Source organism: Dreissena polymorpha, chromosome 3, assembly GCF_020536995.1.
Source record: "Dreissena polymorpha isolate Duluth1 chromosome 3, UMN_Dpol_1.0, whole genome shotgun sequence".
Lineage (NCBI taxonomy): Eukaryota > Metazoa > Mollusca > Bivalvia > Myida > Dreissenidae > Dreissena > Dreissena polymorpha.
Genome location: NC_068357.1, coordinates 1,486,176 through 1,504,055, shown reverse-complemented (window position 1 = coordinate 1,504,055; position 17,880 = coordinate 1,486,176). Strand labels below are relative to the sequence as shown.

Genomic DNA, 17,880 nt, shown 5'->3' with positions numbered 1-17,880 from the left:
GTAACCAGGATTGTTAACTACTGAAACCAGGATTAGCAAATAAAGAAATCAGGTTTTAAAACAACTAAACCCAAGCTGCATAACCACAAAAAAATCAGGAATATAAAAATTACATACCAGGAATATAAAAATTAATTACCTCAAGGCAAGTAGAGCAGAAAGTTCCACTGCACGTTGTATGCACCATGAGGTCCATTTCAGGAAGCTCCTCCAGACAGATTGCACACGACTTCCAGTCATTCTCCTTCCCGCCCTTCGAACTACTCACGACCCCTTTCTCCCCGACCTCCATTGATTGGCTGGAACCACTTATCGCTGAGGAAACCACCTCAGTCAAATCCGGTTCCGATGAGGCCACAGCGGTCGTGCTATCAGCCCCCAGCCAACCATCCTCAGGTTCCGTCTCCAGGCTTCCCCGACGTTTTTCCGTGTTTGACCTTTGACCCCATTCCCAGAGGCCGGTTCCCATGATGTCAAGGTCGTTGTTGGAATGTGACACGTAATTAGACTGGTCCCCGTTATCATTGTTGTAGCCGTACGCCGAGGTAACAGATTCGTCTGGACTGGTCGCCCGCTCAGATTTAATGTTCCCGCTTTGTGTAAAGGTTTCAACGTGGGAGAAAACATCATTGGGATCGGACGTCCCCATTTGGGAGCAGCTAAGGTTGTCTAGGTTGTGTGTTACGCTGATGCTGTCCATCTCGAATGCATACAGTTTCCTGGTGGAGTCATTGATGTAACGTAGCATGGTGTTGTCTTCCTGTTCATATAGAGAAATATTGTAAGTGCTGCTGCTTTACTTATATCATAAACTTAACTCTTTACCAAACCAATACTCGTTTTAACACAGTTGAAGTCCCTAACAAAATCAAGTTAAATTTAAGATATTTTTTGCTAGATTTAAGTCTTAATGTTTTCAAACCCTAAGATACGAATGAGCAACAAAATAAGTATTTTCTATATTCACCAAGGGAAAACAATCAATAATCTACCAATGCAAAGAAATTGTCTTTTTAAATAAGTATAAGTATTTGTTAACATTTTAAAAAGATTCAATTGAATAATTTCATGAAAATAGTAACCTTATGGTGATAAAATAATTTCATTTTATGTCAGTGAAGAATAAATCAAAATAACTCAATAATTATTTTGATTATCTTCAAAGCTTTAGGGAAAAAAAAAACGTGGGCATATTCACAAACCCATTGTTAGACTTGAATTAAGTTAAGAATAGACTCAGAACTTAGAAAATGTGTTCAACCTTTGAATATATATCTTCTACAAATGTTACTAATACCATAAATAAATTGTTCTAAATTAAGAATTGTGAAATAAAAGGACTTAAAGTCTGTGCCACATTGAACTGTATTGAACCATTAAAACATTACAGTTCTGAGAACTACTTTTGACTTTAGACTTAAGTTGGTTGAGGAATACAGACAATTTGTATTTATTGAAAACAACTGAATTTGATGTAAACTAGCTGGATATCATTCCATTTTGCAATTCAACGTAAACAGTAATAATTTACCCTAAAGAAATTCATAAATATTAATCCATACCAATATTCTTGAGACATGCCAATCCAACACCTCAGCTATGATGATGTCATCAACATTTCGACCAATCACATTACAGAGTTCTTGTTTGACCTTTGAAACCTTGTCTTGTTTGTGCATGACCAGCAGGTACTGGGTGGGCTCCACACCGGGTGAAATAAACACTATACCTGAGAAATAAACAAGGAGTATTTGCGCAACTTTGGTACTCGTGATCCTTGTTAATTTGTGGTCAAAAGAAACCGCTTAGAAACTTCGAGTCATTGAAACTCAAACTGAGAGTATTTTGTCACTGGAATTTCGTTCAGAGTTTTATAGTCAAATTAAACGGCGTCTTATATATAACGTAAAACTCTTGCATACAAACAACACAGACACACTATGGGATTAACATTATAAACATACTCTCCGATTAGCCAATTTTAAGGCAGAACAGTGCATTTTACTTGTTAACTGTTTACTATAAAGTAGTGTTTATCAGAACTCTGTGGAAAAGGCCCAAGACTGCACGGGGAAATCTTTTCCCAACATTCCATAGAGGAACCTTAACTTGAATTGTACTAAATTGTACTTCTGGAAACGTTTTAAATATACAATGTAACATTTTCTATAAGAAATCAAATGTACTCCATCTACAAATAGACAAAATATTAATCATTTTAGAAACATAACTTGTTGAAACCTTCTTAATGAAAAACAAATAAAACAGAAACAACAAACAAAACACACATTTCCCCAGACTTAACAGAATTGTATAAATTTATGAATTTAAAGAAAACCCTTGAGCAGCTTTTTAAAAACGGTCTTCCAACTCCTCTTACATATCTGCCTCTCCATTGCGCGAGGTACTGGCACTGAAAGGTACATGAAGGGTTCAAACGTCACAGACACCTGGCTGCACTCTCCACACACCACCTAAAAACAGTAGGGGCATTGAATATAGAAAACTAGAAACAGCAGGACACATGAATATTGAAAACTAGAAATAGCAGGACACATGAATATAGAAGACTAGAAACAGCAGGACACATGAATATAGAAGACTAGAAACAGCAGGACACATGAATATATAAAACTAGAAACAGCAGGACACATGAATATAGAAGACTAGAAACAGCAGGACACATGAATATAGAAAACTAGAAACAGCAGAACACATGAATATATAAAACTAGAAACAGCAGGACACATGAATATAGAAGACTAGAAACAGCAGGACACATGAATATAGAAAACTAGAAACAGCAGGACACATGAATATATAAAACTAGAAACAGCAGGACACATGACTATAGAAAACTAGAAACAGCAGGACACATGAATATATAAAACTAGAAACAGCAGGACACATGAATATAGAAGACTAGAAACAGCAGGACACATGAATATAGAAAACTAGAAACAGCAGAACACATGAATATATAAAACTAGAAACAGCAGGACACATGAATATAGAAGACTAGAAACAGCAGGACACATGAATATAGAAAACTAGAAACAGCAGGACACATGAATATATAAAACTAGAAACAGCAGGACACATGAATATAGAAGACTAGAAACAGCAGGACACATGAATATATAAAACTAGAAACAGCAGGACACATGAATATAGAAGACTAGAAACAGCAGGACACATGAATATAGAAGACTAGAAATAGCAGGACACATGAATATAGAAGACTAGAAACAGCAGGACACATGAATATAGAAAACTAGAAACAGCAGAACACATGAATATAGAAAACTAGAAACAGCAGAACACATGAATATATAAAACTAGAAACAGCAGGACACATGAATATATAAAACTAGAAACAGCAGAACACATGAATATAGAAGACTAGAAACAGCAGGACACATGAATATAGAAAACTAGAAACAGCAGAACACATGAATATATAAAACTAGAAACAGCAGGACACATGAATATATAAAACTAGAAACAGCAGGACACATGAATATATAAAACTAGAAACAGCAGAACACATGAATATATAAAACTAGAAACAGCAGGACACATGAATATATAAAACTAGAAACAGCAGGACACATGAATATAACAAATAAATCACAGCCTCACTCTGAGATGATGCATGCACATAAACAAAATGTTATCCCAGTTGCGCCGTTTGCACAGGCTAATCCTGGACAACATGATTCAACATACGCTGGATTTTCTTTAAAGAAGAGACTTACTTTAAACAAAAAATCCCTTTTAAACAGTGGTTTTCATCCCTATATAGCCTGTGCTGTGAGGAGTGACCTGGGGTGAAACTTAACTCACATTATAATGGAAACACTCTAATTCTCAATTTTGAAGCATATTTTTAGCAAATCAACTACACATTAATTTCCAAAATTGTTGTCAAAACAATACAATTTTTGCACTCCGAATGGTGTAAAAATACACTGTTTAGAAATTTAGATAAAACAGGAATTAGTTTAAATTAATAAATATTTATTTCTTTTGTGTTCAGAACAATAAAAATAAGTCAATGCCAAACATAGGAAATATACCTAATAAATGTGCAATCGTTTTGAAAAAATAAATAAAAAGGATTGTTGATTCAAGGAATGGGACAATAAATAACAACAACAACACAAATCAGGCACCCTACCGTAGACTTGAACTGCCCCTGGAAAGTGTCCACAATGACACTGTCATTCCTGTTCAGGTATTTCTGCCACGCCTCCTCAGCAGCAACCACGTCCCGTGCCGTGTACGCCGCCTCCAGGTCACATGACACGTCACATGACATCACAGCCGGCCCATCCTCCACATCAGACAAGTCCATGTCGGCATCTTCAGGGTCAGGTAGTTCACTCTCGATGTCACTGCCGAGGCTTGGACTTGTGTCCTTCTTGAATGTGGACTGAAAGTATCAATGCAGCATTATCTGATACAAAAATATTATCAGCCACGTCCTGGGAATACTGGGCTTAATGCATGTTATTCGATCACAATATCCAACATTCGTAATTCAATCACAATATCCAACATTCTGGGAAAACTGGGCTTAATGCATTTTAGAAAAGAGTAGTCCACACAGGATAATATGGCATGACCCTTCAAATCCAATTTGGTGTAAAAGAGACATCTGTAAACAAGACTATTGCCAAGTAATATAAGTCCCTTACCGGTGGAAACTCGACCATTTTCAGCAATATTTCTAGTCCATTTGTTGCCATAGCAACCAGAATTATTGACGTAGGAACAAAATGAAATGACATGCATAATCTCCATATTGCCATCTATCCATATTTTAAGTATCATGAAAAAATATGAAGAACCTTTAAAGCTATCGCAGAATCCAATTTCAGCAAGATTTCTAGTCTTTATGTATTTGTTAATATTTCTAGTCTATTTGTTGCCATAGTAACCTGAATTCTTGACGTAGGAACAAAATGAAATGACGTGCATAATGACGTCCATATTGCCATCTGTCCATGTAACAAGTTACATGGAAAAATATGAAGAACTTTTAAAGTTACCGCAGGATCAATAAAAGTGTGACAGACAAACACAGCGCAAACCATAAGTCCCCTCCGGTTTCACTGGTAGAGGACAACAAAAAACTCCATTAACGCAAAAAGTTAAGTCCCTAATGAGCTGTGTGGACTGCACACTAGTTTGGGTCAGGAGGACACTCGCTCATGTTTATCAAGTCTGGTTTTCACAGATTTGAGCTCAAATGAACAAATTCAATTTCTTCTACACAAAATCACCTGCCTCCTTTAAAATTCTTTTAACAAGCTGCTCATTTACATCCTATCCAGTGTTTTTGCTGCAACAAAAATAAATGATATCCCCTACCAAATGACCTTTTTGTATGGATCAGTGTCAATCCCTAGATAAAAAGTATTAAGTGTAGGGTAATAATTAAAACATTATAATTAAGTGAATGGTAATTGTTTTTATGAATTGCAATTAATCTTGTAGCGTATCTGAGATAAAGGCTTGAAAAGTTGAATTATACACAAACAACAAAGCACACTAATTCTTAGTTAAGAAAGTGCAGGGTTATGGTTTTTGTGCATTGCACTTAATTCCATATTTATTCATGATGAAGTTTCATGGTGAAATGTTGTATCGTATTCGAGATATAGCCCTAAAAGTTTCATCATACAAAATACAAACAAAGGGCAATAACTCTTATTAAAGAAAGTGTAAGTTTGTGGTTCTTATGCATGGCACTTATCCTCATTGGTATCTATACACCTATTTAGTTTCATGTTGATATCTTATAAAGTATCTGAGATATAGCCCTAAAAAGTTTTGCTACAGATGGACTGACTGACTGACGAACTGACTGACAGACGGAAAACGCCAATTCTATATCTATAGCCTTTGGCAGGGAAAAAAAAAATTCCATTCCTTCTTTAGGACATCCTCTGCCTACTTCAAAACCAGTCATTCAGGCTAGAAAGGCTACCTCCTCTCCAGTGTTCCCCTGCTGGTACTTGGCAGGTCAGACATCTTACCTCCACTCCAGTGTTCCCTCTGCTGGTACTCGGCCGGTCAGACCTCATTGCCTCACACAGCAACGCCTCTTTCTGCAGCTTACACATCTCCTGCATCTGCAGATTCTTCTCCGTCCCTTCAAACTTCATCCTCTTTACGCCACTAAGCGAAAAACACTCCTCTTTCTCGGGAATGCTATTACCCCCGCAAGCCCCTTTCGGAAATTTCGTCTTCTTGTCCGCACGAATGTTGATGTCTTTGACTCTCTTTGTCTCGTATCCGTCTGTTTTTGTCGTCACCTCAGCTATACTCTGCAGGATGTCATCTTCTTCAATCATTGCCTCACTTCTACTGGTGTTGTCCTCTTTGGCAAACTTTTCCGAATCTGTATTCATCACAGTTTCAGATATGAACTCGGTTGCCAGCACATTTGTGTTGAGAGTTTTCGTTTCCTTTGAGTACAAATCCACAAGGGACGGCACAGACACCATAGGAATAGCATTGTTCAGAACCTGTGGTTCAAAGCTGGCCTCCATTTGTTCAGAACGTGTACTTTTACCCACTGATTCCTTTAAGTCCAAACTAGCAGAGCCAGTTTTATCAATATCACAGTCTGAGTCAACACGGCTGTCCCACAGTAAATCTTGTTCGCTTGAGGCCTTTGTCATGCTTTTAACTTTGGCAGACAGCCTCAAATCCTGAAGACTAGAAACACGCTTAAAACTAACAATCTCTTCCCCAAAATTATCAGTGCCCTCTCCCTCTGTTTCCATATCAACATCGTCCATATCTGTGGACGATACGCCGCAGTCTTTGTCCGCACAGTCGTTAACAATTTTATTTGACAGCCCTTCGCATGGACTGGATCGTAACTTCAGATTCTTCATCACCGAACACTGATCAGAATCCGAGCTTTGTTCCGACAGATTGGAATGATTGCTATCTTCTGAGATCTGGTTTACTGTGTATGATATAAGATTCTGTATGCCTTTACTCTTGCACACTTGAGGTCTGTTCATCGAACTTTCCTCGACTGGTGTTTCAGAGCTTGAACTTTCTGGTGATTTCATGTTATCAAATGTCAACGTTGATACAGAGCTCGAATTCTCTGGTGATTTGCAGCCCTTCATGTTATCAAACGTCAACGTTGATTCTCTAGAATTGGCATTCCGCGATTTATCGCACGTTTGATTCTTTGCTACCGTCTGAGGTACGTTTCTTCTGCATGTTTTGTTGTTTATGTTGTGCTCATACGTGATTGGCTGTTTACTGCAGCTAGGTCCAGCCTCTGTGTTCTGATTGGTCCATTGTCCCTTGAAGTTGAGTTGCTCATGTAGGCTGTCCAATAAAAGGGCCAGGAATTCCTGGCAGTCATGCTGAAATACAAGTCAGCATTTTTATAATTAAGTTACAAGAATTAAAAGAATGGCATAACTTGTGTAGACATTTTTAACATAAATCTATTATAAAGATAAACATTTCTCATGCAATTTTCATATCATAAGGTACAATGCATGCATGCTTAAATGTGATAAAGAAACACAAATGTATGTATGTTAGTAGCCTTTCCAACAAACTTTCCAACAGATAAAATATTTCAAAAAGTACCTATGTATTAAGGGTTTTTAAATTTAAACAGAATAGTTTTGTGTTTTTCCAAAAAAAATATAACGAACATCAAAAAGGTTCAAACTGTGTTTAAAAAAATGTCCGTCGATTTCATTTCTGTACATGATGTCAGTTTTTTGTCAAATTATATGACAGCTTTTTTAAAATTGCCAGTTGCCAGTTGGGTCTTCGCACAGCATTTCCTAACACCTTAAGCATAAAGTCTTTGTGATTTAGATTTATGACAGCCTATTATATTTGGCAAACCATTAAGACTGAAATCAATTCCAGCAGAAATATCTTCTGTACAGAATGGGGGTACTAACGTGATAGTCAATATGGCGATGTCCATGCAGAGACAGGTTTTTTTCGCCGTTTCTTCACTACTTTTGTTTAATTTTAGAATGACGCTCACTTTCCAGCCATATCAGTAAGAAAGCGATTAGCTCTTTTTTCATATTTAAATTTGCTTTATATCTCTACGTTACCCACAGTAAAATTTCTAAGTGGATCTATCATAAGGTCATCCCGCAAAGAAATTTGGTAACGAGTAAACTCGAGATTGAGAGCAAATATCAATACAAAACAAACGCTCGTAAATTTCTTGCTGACGTGGTTGGAGGCTTTTAACACAAGTATTAAAGGGTATAAAACAGCGAAAAATATCTGTCTAGGCATCGACGTCGCCACTCACCACTTTGATGTTAATATGCAACTTATTATTTGTACAGATTTCATAAGGATTTCAGCATAGTAATAAATTTCCCAGTTGGTAAAAACGCAGCTAATTTTTTACCCAATTTGACCATATATGTATATGAGCCTAGCTATGCAAAAAAACAGGGTTTAATGCATATCCCTAAGGTGTTGTACCAGACCAGCCTGTGCAGTTAACACAGGCTAATCAGGGACAACACTTTCCGCATAAAATGGATTTTCTCTAAAACGGTTCTTCATTTATACAAAAAATACATTAAAATCAGAAAAGGTCATCCCTGACCAACCTTTGCGACTGCACAGGCTAATCTGGGATGACACTTTACACAAATGCATAAAACCCCGTTTTACCAGAGCAAGGTTTATATATATATTCGTTATAAATCAATACAAGCACTGTCCTTACCTGCCTATTTCACTTATAGACCAGTACTAGAAATGTGCTCCACTCTACCTACCAGCCCATATCACTTATAGATCAGTACAAGAAATGTGCTCCACTCTACCTACCAGCCAATATCACTTACAGACCAGTACAAGAAATGTGCTTGACTCTGCCTACCTGCCTATATCACTTATAGACCAGTACAAGAAATGTGCTGCACTCTACCTACCTGCCTAAATCACTTATAGACCAGTACAAGAAATGTGCTCCACTCTGCCAACCTGCCTAAATCACTTATAGATCAGTACAAGAAATGTGCTCCACTCTGCCTACCAGCCAATATCACTTATAGACCAGTACAAAAAATGTGCTTGACTCTGCCTACCAGCCAATATCACTTATAGACCAGTACAAGAAATGTGCTCCACTCTACCTACCAGCCAATATCACTTATAGACCAGTACAAGAAATGTGCTTGACTCTGCCTACCTGCCAATATCACTTATAGACCAGTACAAGAAATGTGCTCCACTCTGCCTACCTGCCCATATCACTTATAGACCAGTACAAGAAATGTGCTCCACTCTGCCTACCTGCCTATATCACTTATAGACCAGTACTAGAAATGTGCTTGACTCTGCCTACCTGCCCATATCACTTATAGACCAGTACAAGAAATGTGCTTGACTCTGCCTACCAGCCAATATCACTTATAGACCAGTACAAGAAATGTGCTCCACTCTACCTACCAGCCAATATCACTTATAGACCAGTACAAGAAATGTGCTCCACTCTACCTACCAGCCAATATCACTTATAGACCAGTACAAGAAATGTGCTTGACTCTGCCTACCAGCCAATATCACTTACAGACCAGTACAAGAAATGTGCTCCACTCTACCTACCTGCCTATATCACTTAAAGACCAGTACAAGAAATGTGCTCCACTCTGCCTACCTGCCTAAATCACTTATAGACCAGTACAAGAAATGTGCTCCACTCTGCCTACCTGCCAATATCACTTATAGACCAGTACAAGAAATGTGCTCCACTCTGCCTACCAGCCAATATCACTTATAGACCATTACAAGAAATGTGCTCCACTATGCCTACCTGCCTAAATCACTTATAGACCAGTACAAGAAATGTGCTCCACTCTGCCTACCAGCCAATATCACTTATAGACCAGTACAAGAAATGTTCTCCACTCTGCCTACCAGCCAATATCACTTATAGATCAGTACAAGAAATGTGCTCCACTCTGCCTACCTGCCTAAATCACTTATAGACCAGTACAAGAAATGTGCTCCACTCTGCCTACCTGCCAATATCACTTACAGACCAGTACAAGAAATGTGCTTGACTCTGCCTACCAGCCAATATCACTTATAGACCAGTACAAGAAATGTGCTTGACTCTGCCTACCAGCCAATATCACTTATAGACCAGTACAAGAAATGTGCTCCACTCTGCCTACCTGCCTAAATCACTTATAGACCAGTACAAGAAATGTGCTCCACTCTGCCTACCTGCCTAAATCACTTATAGACCAGTACAAGAAATGTGCTCCACTCTGCCTACCTGCCTATATCACTTATAGACCAGTACAAGAAATGTGCTCCACTCTGCCTACCTGCCTAAATCACTTATAGACCAGTACAAGAAATGTGGTCCACTCTGCCTACCTGCCTATATCACTTATAGACCAGTACTAGAAATGTGCTTGACTCTTCCTACAAGCCAATATCACTTATAGACCAGTACAAGAAATGTGCTCCACTCTGCCTACCTGCCTATATCACTTATAGATCAGTACAAGAAATGTGCTCCACTCTGCCTACCTGCCTATATCACTTATAGACCAGTACAAGAAATGTGCTCCACTCTGCCTACCTGCCTAAATCACTTATAGATCAGTACAAGAAATGTGCTCCACTCTGCCTACCTGCCTATATCACTTATAGACCAGTACAAGAAATGTGCTTGACTCTACCTACCTGCCAATATCACTTATAGACCAGTACTAGAAATGTGCTTGACTCTTCCTACAAGCCAATATCACTTATAGACCAGTACAAGAAATGTGCTCCACTCTGCCTACCAGCCAATATCACTTATAGATCAGTACAAGAAATGTGCTCCACTCTACCTACCAGCCAATATCACTTATAGACCAGTACAAGAAATGTGCTCCACTCTACCTACCTGCCAATATCACTTATAGACCAGTACAAGAAATGTGCTCCACTCAACCTACCAGCCAAAATCACTTACAGACCAGTACAAGAAATGTGCTCCACTCAACCTACCAGCCTAAATCACTTATAGACCAGTACAAGAAATGTGCTCCACTCAACCTACCAGCCTAAATCACTTATAGACCAGTACAAGAAATGTGCTCCACTCAACCTACCAGCCTAAATCACTTATAGACCAGTACAAGAAATGTGCTCCACTCTGCCTACCTGCCTATATCACTTATAGACCAGTACAAGAAATGTGCTTGACTCTGCCTACCAGCCAATATCACTTATAGACCAGTACTAGAAATGTGCTTGACTCTGCCTACCAGCCAATATCACTTATAGACCAGTACTAGAAATGTGCTTGACTCTGCCTACCTGCCTATATCACTTATAGACCAGTACTAGAAATGTGCTTGACTCTGCCTACCTGCCTATATCACTTATAGATCAGTACAAGAAATGTGCTCCACTCTTCCTACCTGCCTATATCACTTATAGACCAGTACAAGAAATGTGCTTGACTCTGCCTACCAGCCAATATCACTTATAGACCAGTACAAGAAATGTGCTCCACTCTGCCTACCTGCTTATATCACTTATAGACCAGTACAAGAAATGTGCTTGACTCTGCCTACCTGCCTATATCACTTATAGACCAGTACTAGAAATGTGCTCGACTCATCCTACCTGCCTAAATCACGTATAGATCAATCCAACAATAAATTAACACAACTCTACTAACCTGCCTATAATCCTGGAACTGGGGATGATAGATGCCCAGGATCTGCTTAAACTCCTTCGGGTAAACCACCGAGAACTGGCCACTCCAGATCTTCCCAAACAGTCTGCGGAACTCTCCTAGCAATGTGCTGTCTTTGGTTTTCTCGTTTCCATGGTAACTGATGAGGAACTTCACCATGGGCACCGTACTCATGAGGCACTGCAGGCCAGAGTTCATGAAGCATGTGTTACCCAGGTTGTAAAGGCCACACTGCCCACGGATGCCGTTACCATCTGGAAAAACAACAACAACATAGTGTGTTAACCCTTTACCACTTATATACGTATTTTTATGCATTTGTAGTCTCTTAGAAAAATAAATATATTTAAAGATCTTTCTTACTAGATTCAAGTTGTTAAGGCTTCATTTAGATACTGATGAGCAGCAAACAGCATAAAACCTCAACAGACTGCGAGTTACTTGCAGGTTGTTCTGGTTTTATACTGTTTGCACAAAGCCATTTTCACTTTGCTTCCGAGAGGGAAAGGGTACCGTTAAATAAATGCATATAGACCCAACTGAAGCCGTGTCAGTATCAATTCATTGGCCCAAAATTTGGTCAATGTTATAGAAACAAGGGATGTTTGTAAAACATGCATGCCCCCCATATAGGCTGTCCGTTGTAGTGGCAGCCATTGTGTGAATAGGTTTTTTGTCACTGTGACCTTGACCTTTGACCTAGTGACCTGAAAATCAATAGGGGTCATCTGCGAGTCACGATCAATGTACCTATGAAGTGTCATGATCCTAGGCAAAAGCGTTCTTGAGTTATCATCCGAAAATCATTTTACTATTTTGGGTCAGTGTGACCTTGACCTTTGACCTTGTGACCTCAAAATCAATAGGGGTCATCTGCGAGTCATGATAAATCTACCCATGAAGTTTCATGATCCTAGGCATATGCGTTCTTGAGTTATCATCTGAAAACCATTTTACTATTTCGGGTCACCGTGACCTTGACCTTTGACCTAGTGACCTTAAAATCAATAGGGGTCATCTGCGAGTCATGATCAATCTACCCATGAAGTTTCATGATCCTAGGCCCAAGCATTCTTGAGTTATCATCTGACAACCACCTGGTGGACGGAGCGACGGACCGACAGACATGAGCAAAGCAATATACCCCCTCTTCTTCGAAGGGGGGCATAAAAATGACGTCATTTGAAATCTGGTGTGTACATTTTGTTTGTCTTGTTGCTCTTTGATTAATATTTGCTTGAAATAAATAGTTTATTAAGAACAAATATTTTGAAATATAAACATAGTTACCTTTAGTATCTTTATTGTATACTTGACTGTCCGAGTTAGAATCTGCAAAATAAAAAAAAGCAAATTTGCAATAAATAAGTTAGGTTTTTAAAGTAAACATAATGTTAAGTAATTTATTGCGTAGTTTGATAACAACAACAAATAATAACGTCTCAAAAGAAATTCATCAGGAATGTTTTTGGAAATTATTTAACAGTTTCTATGTACATTCCAAGAAATTTTTCACATACCGTGACAGTTTCGATCCACCATTGGCGAATCTTCATCAGACTGAAAATTTGCCAGAAATGCACATCACAGGGCGGGTTTACTGCTGGAATGGTTCCCAGCAGTAAACAAAGGCCTGTAGATGTGGCTCAGTTGGTAGCCCCCCCCTCGTCCCTGTTCATTACCCGTATCTCAATAGCTATGGCAACCGATTCCCTAAGTTTTCTGAGTGCGTTGTTGTTTTCCCTATCAATCACTTTCACCCCTCCCAGTCAATGACATGGTTGTGCCTAGCTATATGGTTTGTAACTGCACTAGAGTGTTCTGTTGCTTCTGATTCTCTCCTTCCTGACCGCGTGAAAACTTGTGGACTGTTTTGGGCATATTTTTTATGTTCATTCATCAGAGTACCAAGTTTGCGACCTGTTTCTCCTATGTACACAGTTTCACAATTCTTCCGTCAGCGTCTTGTCCTTAGGATGTACGAGAAAGCGTCTGAGAGTGCTGTGTGGTCGCATTGCTACACTTATGTTGTGCTTTCTGTAGACTCGCGCCAGCAATACTGTATTTGAATACAGTTGATACTACAGGCAGTATCAAATTCACAAATGAGGAGGAAGCTGAGGGCAAGATAACATTTCTGAACTCTTTGATAGAGTGAAAGGAGGATGGATTGGTGAAGTTATTGGTTTACAGGAAACCTACCCATACAGATCAATATCTGCAATTCGACTCCCACCATCTGTTATCTCACAAATTGAGTGTGGTAAGAACTCTAGTCAACAGATGTTTTACTATAGTGACTGATAAAGAGGATCAGAAAAGGGAACTTGACCACATCAGGGGAGCTTTGAAAGTGTGTGAATATCCACAATGGACAATAAACAAAGAGGTTAAAGACATGGAAACGAAGATAGCAGAAAGGCAAGAGGGGAAGTGTAAAAGGAGGAAAGAAAGGGATAAAACCAAGAATAAGTCGAAGGGTATGGTAGTCATTCCCTATGTGAAAAATGTATCTGAGGCGCTGGCGTGAGTCTACAGAAAGCACAACATAAGTGTAGCAATACGACCACACAGCACTCTCAGACGCTTTCTCGTACATCCTTAGGACAAGACGCTGACCGCAGAGGTGTGTGGCTGTGTAAACAAGATCCCGTGCAAGAATTGTGAAACTGTGTACATAGAAGAAACTGGTCGCAAACTTGGTACTCAGATGAATGAGCACAAAAAAGATGCCAAAAACAGACTACAAGTTTTCACACTGTCAGGAAGGAGAGAATCAGAAGCAACAGAACACTCTAGTGCAGTTACAAACCATATAGCTAGGCACAACCATGTCATTGACTGGGAGGGGGTGAAAGTGATTGATAGGGAAAACAACACCGCACTCAAAAAACTTATGGAATCGGTTGCGATAGCTAAGGAGAGACGGGTAATGAACAGAGACGAGGGGGGGCTACCAACTGAGCCACATCTACCGGCATTTTTTTACTGCTGGGAACCATTCCGGCAGTAAACCCGCCCTGTAACATGCATTTCCCACAAAGTTACAGTCTGATGAAGATTCACCAATGGTGGATCGAAACTGGAAATTTCTTGGAATGTACATAGAAACTGTTAAATAACAAATAATAACTTTTTTGTTCTAAGTAAACAAAAGTGTGCATAACTTTTACAATAAAGCTTGTTATATTTGATTTCACAAAATTTTAAACATGTTTGTTAAAGGATATTAGGTGTACAAACAATAACACATACATGAAAGCATTAGGTGTACACACAATACACATACATGAAAGTAAGACATCCTGGTCATGGTAATTTGCAGGTCCATAAACCAATGGTGGATTCTCAGCCTGGTCATCTTTATAATCTGTATAAAAAAACACAATAAAGATTAAATAATGTCAGAAAAGTTGTAACTAGTTAATGGCTAATATGTAAATTCACAATGTACATGTTTACAATAGACCACACACAGGATTTCATAATACAAATTACAATGTGTTTAGTATTTAGGGATCTTCATCTTGCTATCTTAAATGTTTGTTAGACAAAAAAGACATTTGAAACTTATAACCATATTTACAAACCTTTATTCAAAATAGGTCTTATTTTAAATCACATAGAGTAGTTTTAATAGTAAAGCAGTTAAACACATTTTTTTTAAAGATTTCCACATTTCAAGATGGCAGATTCTCACTTAATTGCCCAGAGTTTTAGGTGTTCATCAAATTGTTTTGTGCTCTCTTGTAAAAATGTATATACATGTAGTTATTAAATATATAGCTTTTTACCAACGAAGCCTAGACTGTTAGGGCTGCTATTCACGTCTGTGTTGCTAGTAATCTCATTTGCAGGGTTTTCATCCTGGGTCTCACCAGACAGTGTCTGCTCGCCCTGGGTAGATGTACATTCCGCTGACATGACTGATGTGTTCGTGGCCTTTCACTGGTTTCACATTGCACAACCCTAAAGGATAAAGGTGAATAGTTGCTTTTATGAATTTCACATTTAAATGTTTTCACAGTGCTTCGATAACAAGAGATGTTGGTCAGAAACACAATGCCCCCAACTGCACTGCTTTGATTTATATATTTTTTTATCATTTGGCAGGTACAGATAATAATCTCCCTTTAAAGCTTATTACTTCCCTTGGATTTGTTTTTTTTACCTTTAACCTTGAAGTATGACCTTGACCTTTCACCACTCAAAATGTGCAGCTCCATGAGATACACATGCATACCAAATATCAAGTTTCTATCTTAAATATTGCAATAGTAATCGCAAAACTTTAAACAAAGTTAAAATTTTGAGGTTAACGTTTTGGGGCAGAATAACAGACAGACAGGCCAAAAACAATATGCCCCCGATGATTCCATCTGGGGGCATACAAAATGTCAGCCAACTAGAAAGCAGTGATTGCAGATTGCCATACAGGTGCATGTGTTCAGGTTATAGTGTTTTCAGCCCTGGATTTTTTGTTAACTTTGATTTATTATAATAATTTTCTTTTTATTTCAGTAAATCTTTTACTGTGCACACTTTGTAAAGTCTGTTCAACGGTTGTTTGATTAAATCAAAGCAAAATTGATTCTGTCTGATGGTCTGCTACAAGAGAAAACATATTTTTAATTTTTAGTATTTTGTTAAAGTAACGTTTAAAAGTATAAATCATTGTACATTTATTACAAAAGAGACATTCATTCATACCATAACCAATATCTACACTACTTAGTACAGTCAAGTTACCATTACCTGATCATTACCTATAGCATATCACTTTGATGTTCAAGACTGCGTATCGTGATAAATAGTTGACATTTTTAGATTATATTCTGCACACAGCATCTTCAAGGAATGTTCTTTAAAACGAATAAGTTGTAATCGGAACTACGCTTCGTCAAACATTTCGGTATGTTTTGCTGACATGTATATACGACTTTGTTGATTTCTGTATCGTTTCGAAATCAAGGTTGAACATTTTTTGCGACCATATGCTATAACTCTGTTGGAAAGTGTAGATACAAGATCACATATAGAAAACAATAACACAAAAATGAGTAAATTTATAACTGGCAATGTAACTTGGTCATTGTAAACAACTCTGTTTATGTTTCGACAGTTCAAACAGCTTGTCAGAAGCCCCCTGATTGGTTTAGATCACATGATCTGTTATGGCTACCACTGATCCGTTAATGAATGCATTTTGCGGCGAAAAAAAGGTATCACAAATACATTTTGCCTACGTTTAAAAATAAGTCTATGTGTTGAATCATTAAGCAAAGGTAATATTTTAACAAACTGGTGTAAAAGAAGTCTCAAAACAGTTATTGCTTTTCACCAGAACAACTTTATTATGCTACTGATCCGGTAATGGTAACTTGACTGTACAGAATAATAAAGGGTGCTGGACGTTTCGTGCCACTACCAGTTCGTGCCACTGATATTTGTGTAGGAGGGCATTGGACGTTTCGTCCCACTGATAATATATAGGCGGATAGGTGTGAATAATACCGTATAGGTGTGAAATCAAACTTTCGCACCTTTGATTGTAACATCTGTTCAATGGGAATACAAAATTGTTTTATTTCAAGATTGTTTAAGAGTCGATTTAAATGCTTCATATAATACATTTACAATACATTACATAAATATATTAAAACATCAGAAGTAAATGCATACATACATTTAAAAAAAATGGCAGAGATTACATAAATATATACAAACATTTGCAATAAATTGACATTAACAGCATCAGAAGTGAATGCATGCATACATTTTAACAATATCTAGATTGATTACATAAATATATTCAAACATTGTTTTAATACACATATACAAAAGTGCACAAATATAGAAACACAAATACAACAGCATACTATCCTATCATACACATACACAAATCATATATACAATGTATTGCATTTCAGAAGTCCTCATGGTGGATGTCATCCTGGGTTGTGCTCGGTCCCAGCCCGATGATATGGCTGCACGCTCTCAGCAGTTGAGAAGTTGTCATGTCATCGTCTTCGTACTTCTCCCAGATCTCGAAGAGCCGCCCGTGCACTTCTTTGAAGATTTTCCGGTGTACCCGAGTCAGGGCGTGCTCCGACACAAGGCGGAATGCAGATCCACTCTTT

General features: G+C 38.2%; 1 protein-coding gene across 6 annotated transcripts in view; it reads right to left on the bottom strand.

Annotated features, from left to right (window-relative positions):
* The window catches only part of LOC127872722 (uncharacterized), a 33,117-nt gene that overhangs the window by 13,673 nt on the left and 1,564 nt on the right, over window positions 1-17,880 (bottom strand). For all 6 annotated transcript variants that reach the window (XR_008045751.1, XR_008045752.1, XM_052416080.1 and 3 more), the window contains exons 2-10: window positions 15,535-15,709; window positions 15,030-15,110; window positions 13,031-13,072; window positions 11,723-11,994; window positions 6,045-7,400; window positions 4,181-4,435; window positions 2,381-2,474; window positions 1,563-1,729; window positions 140-760 (exon numbers count right to left, since the gene is read on the bottom strand). Coding sequence is in view for 4 of the 6 variants with exons in the window: in XM_052416080.1 (XP_052272040.1) it covers window positions 140-760; window positions 1,563-1,729; window positions 2,381-2,474; window positions 4,181-4,435; window positions 6,045-7,400; window positions 11,723-11,994; window positions 13,031-13,072; window positions 15,030-15,110; window positions 15,535-15,664 (3,018 nt within the window). In the remaining 2 variants the exon portion in view is untranslated. The remainder of the gene's footprint in view (window positions 1-139; window positions 761-1,562; window positions 1,730-2,380; window positions 2,475-4,180; window positions 4,436-6,044; window positions 7,401-11,722; window positions 11,995-13,030; window positions 13,073-15,029; window positions 15,111-15,534; window positions 15,710-17,880) is intronic.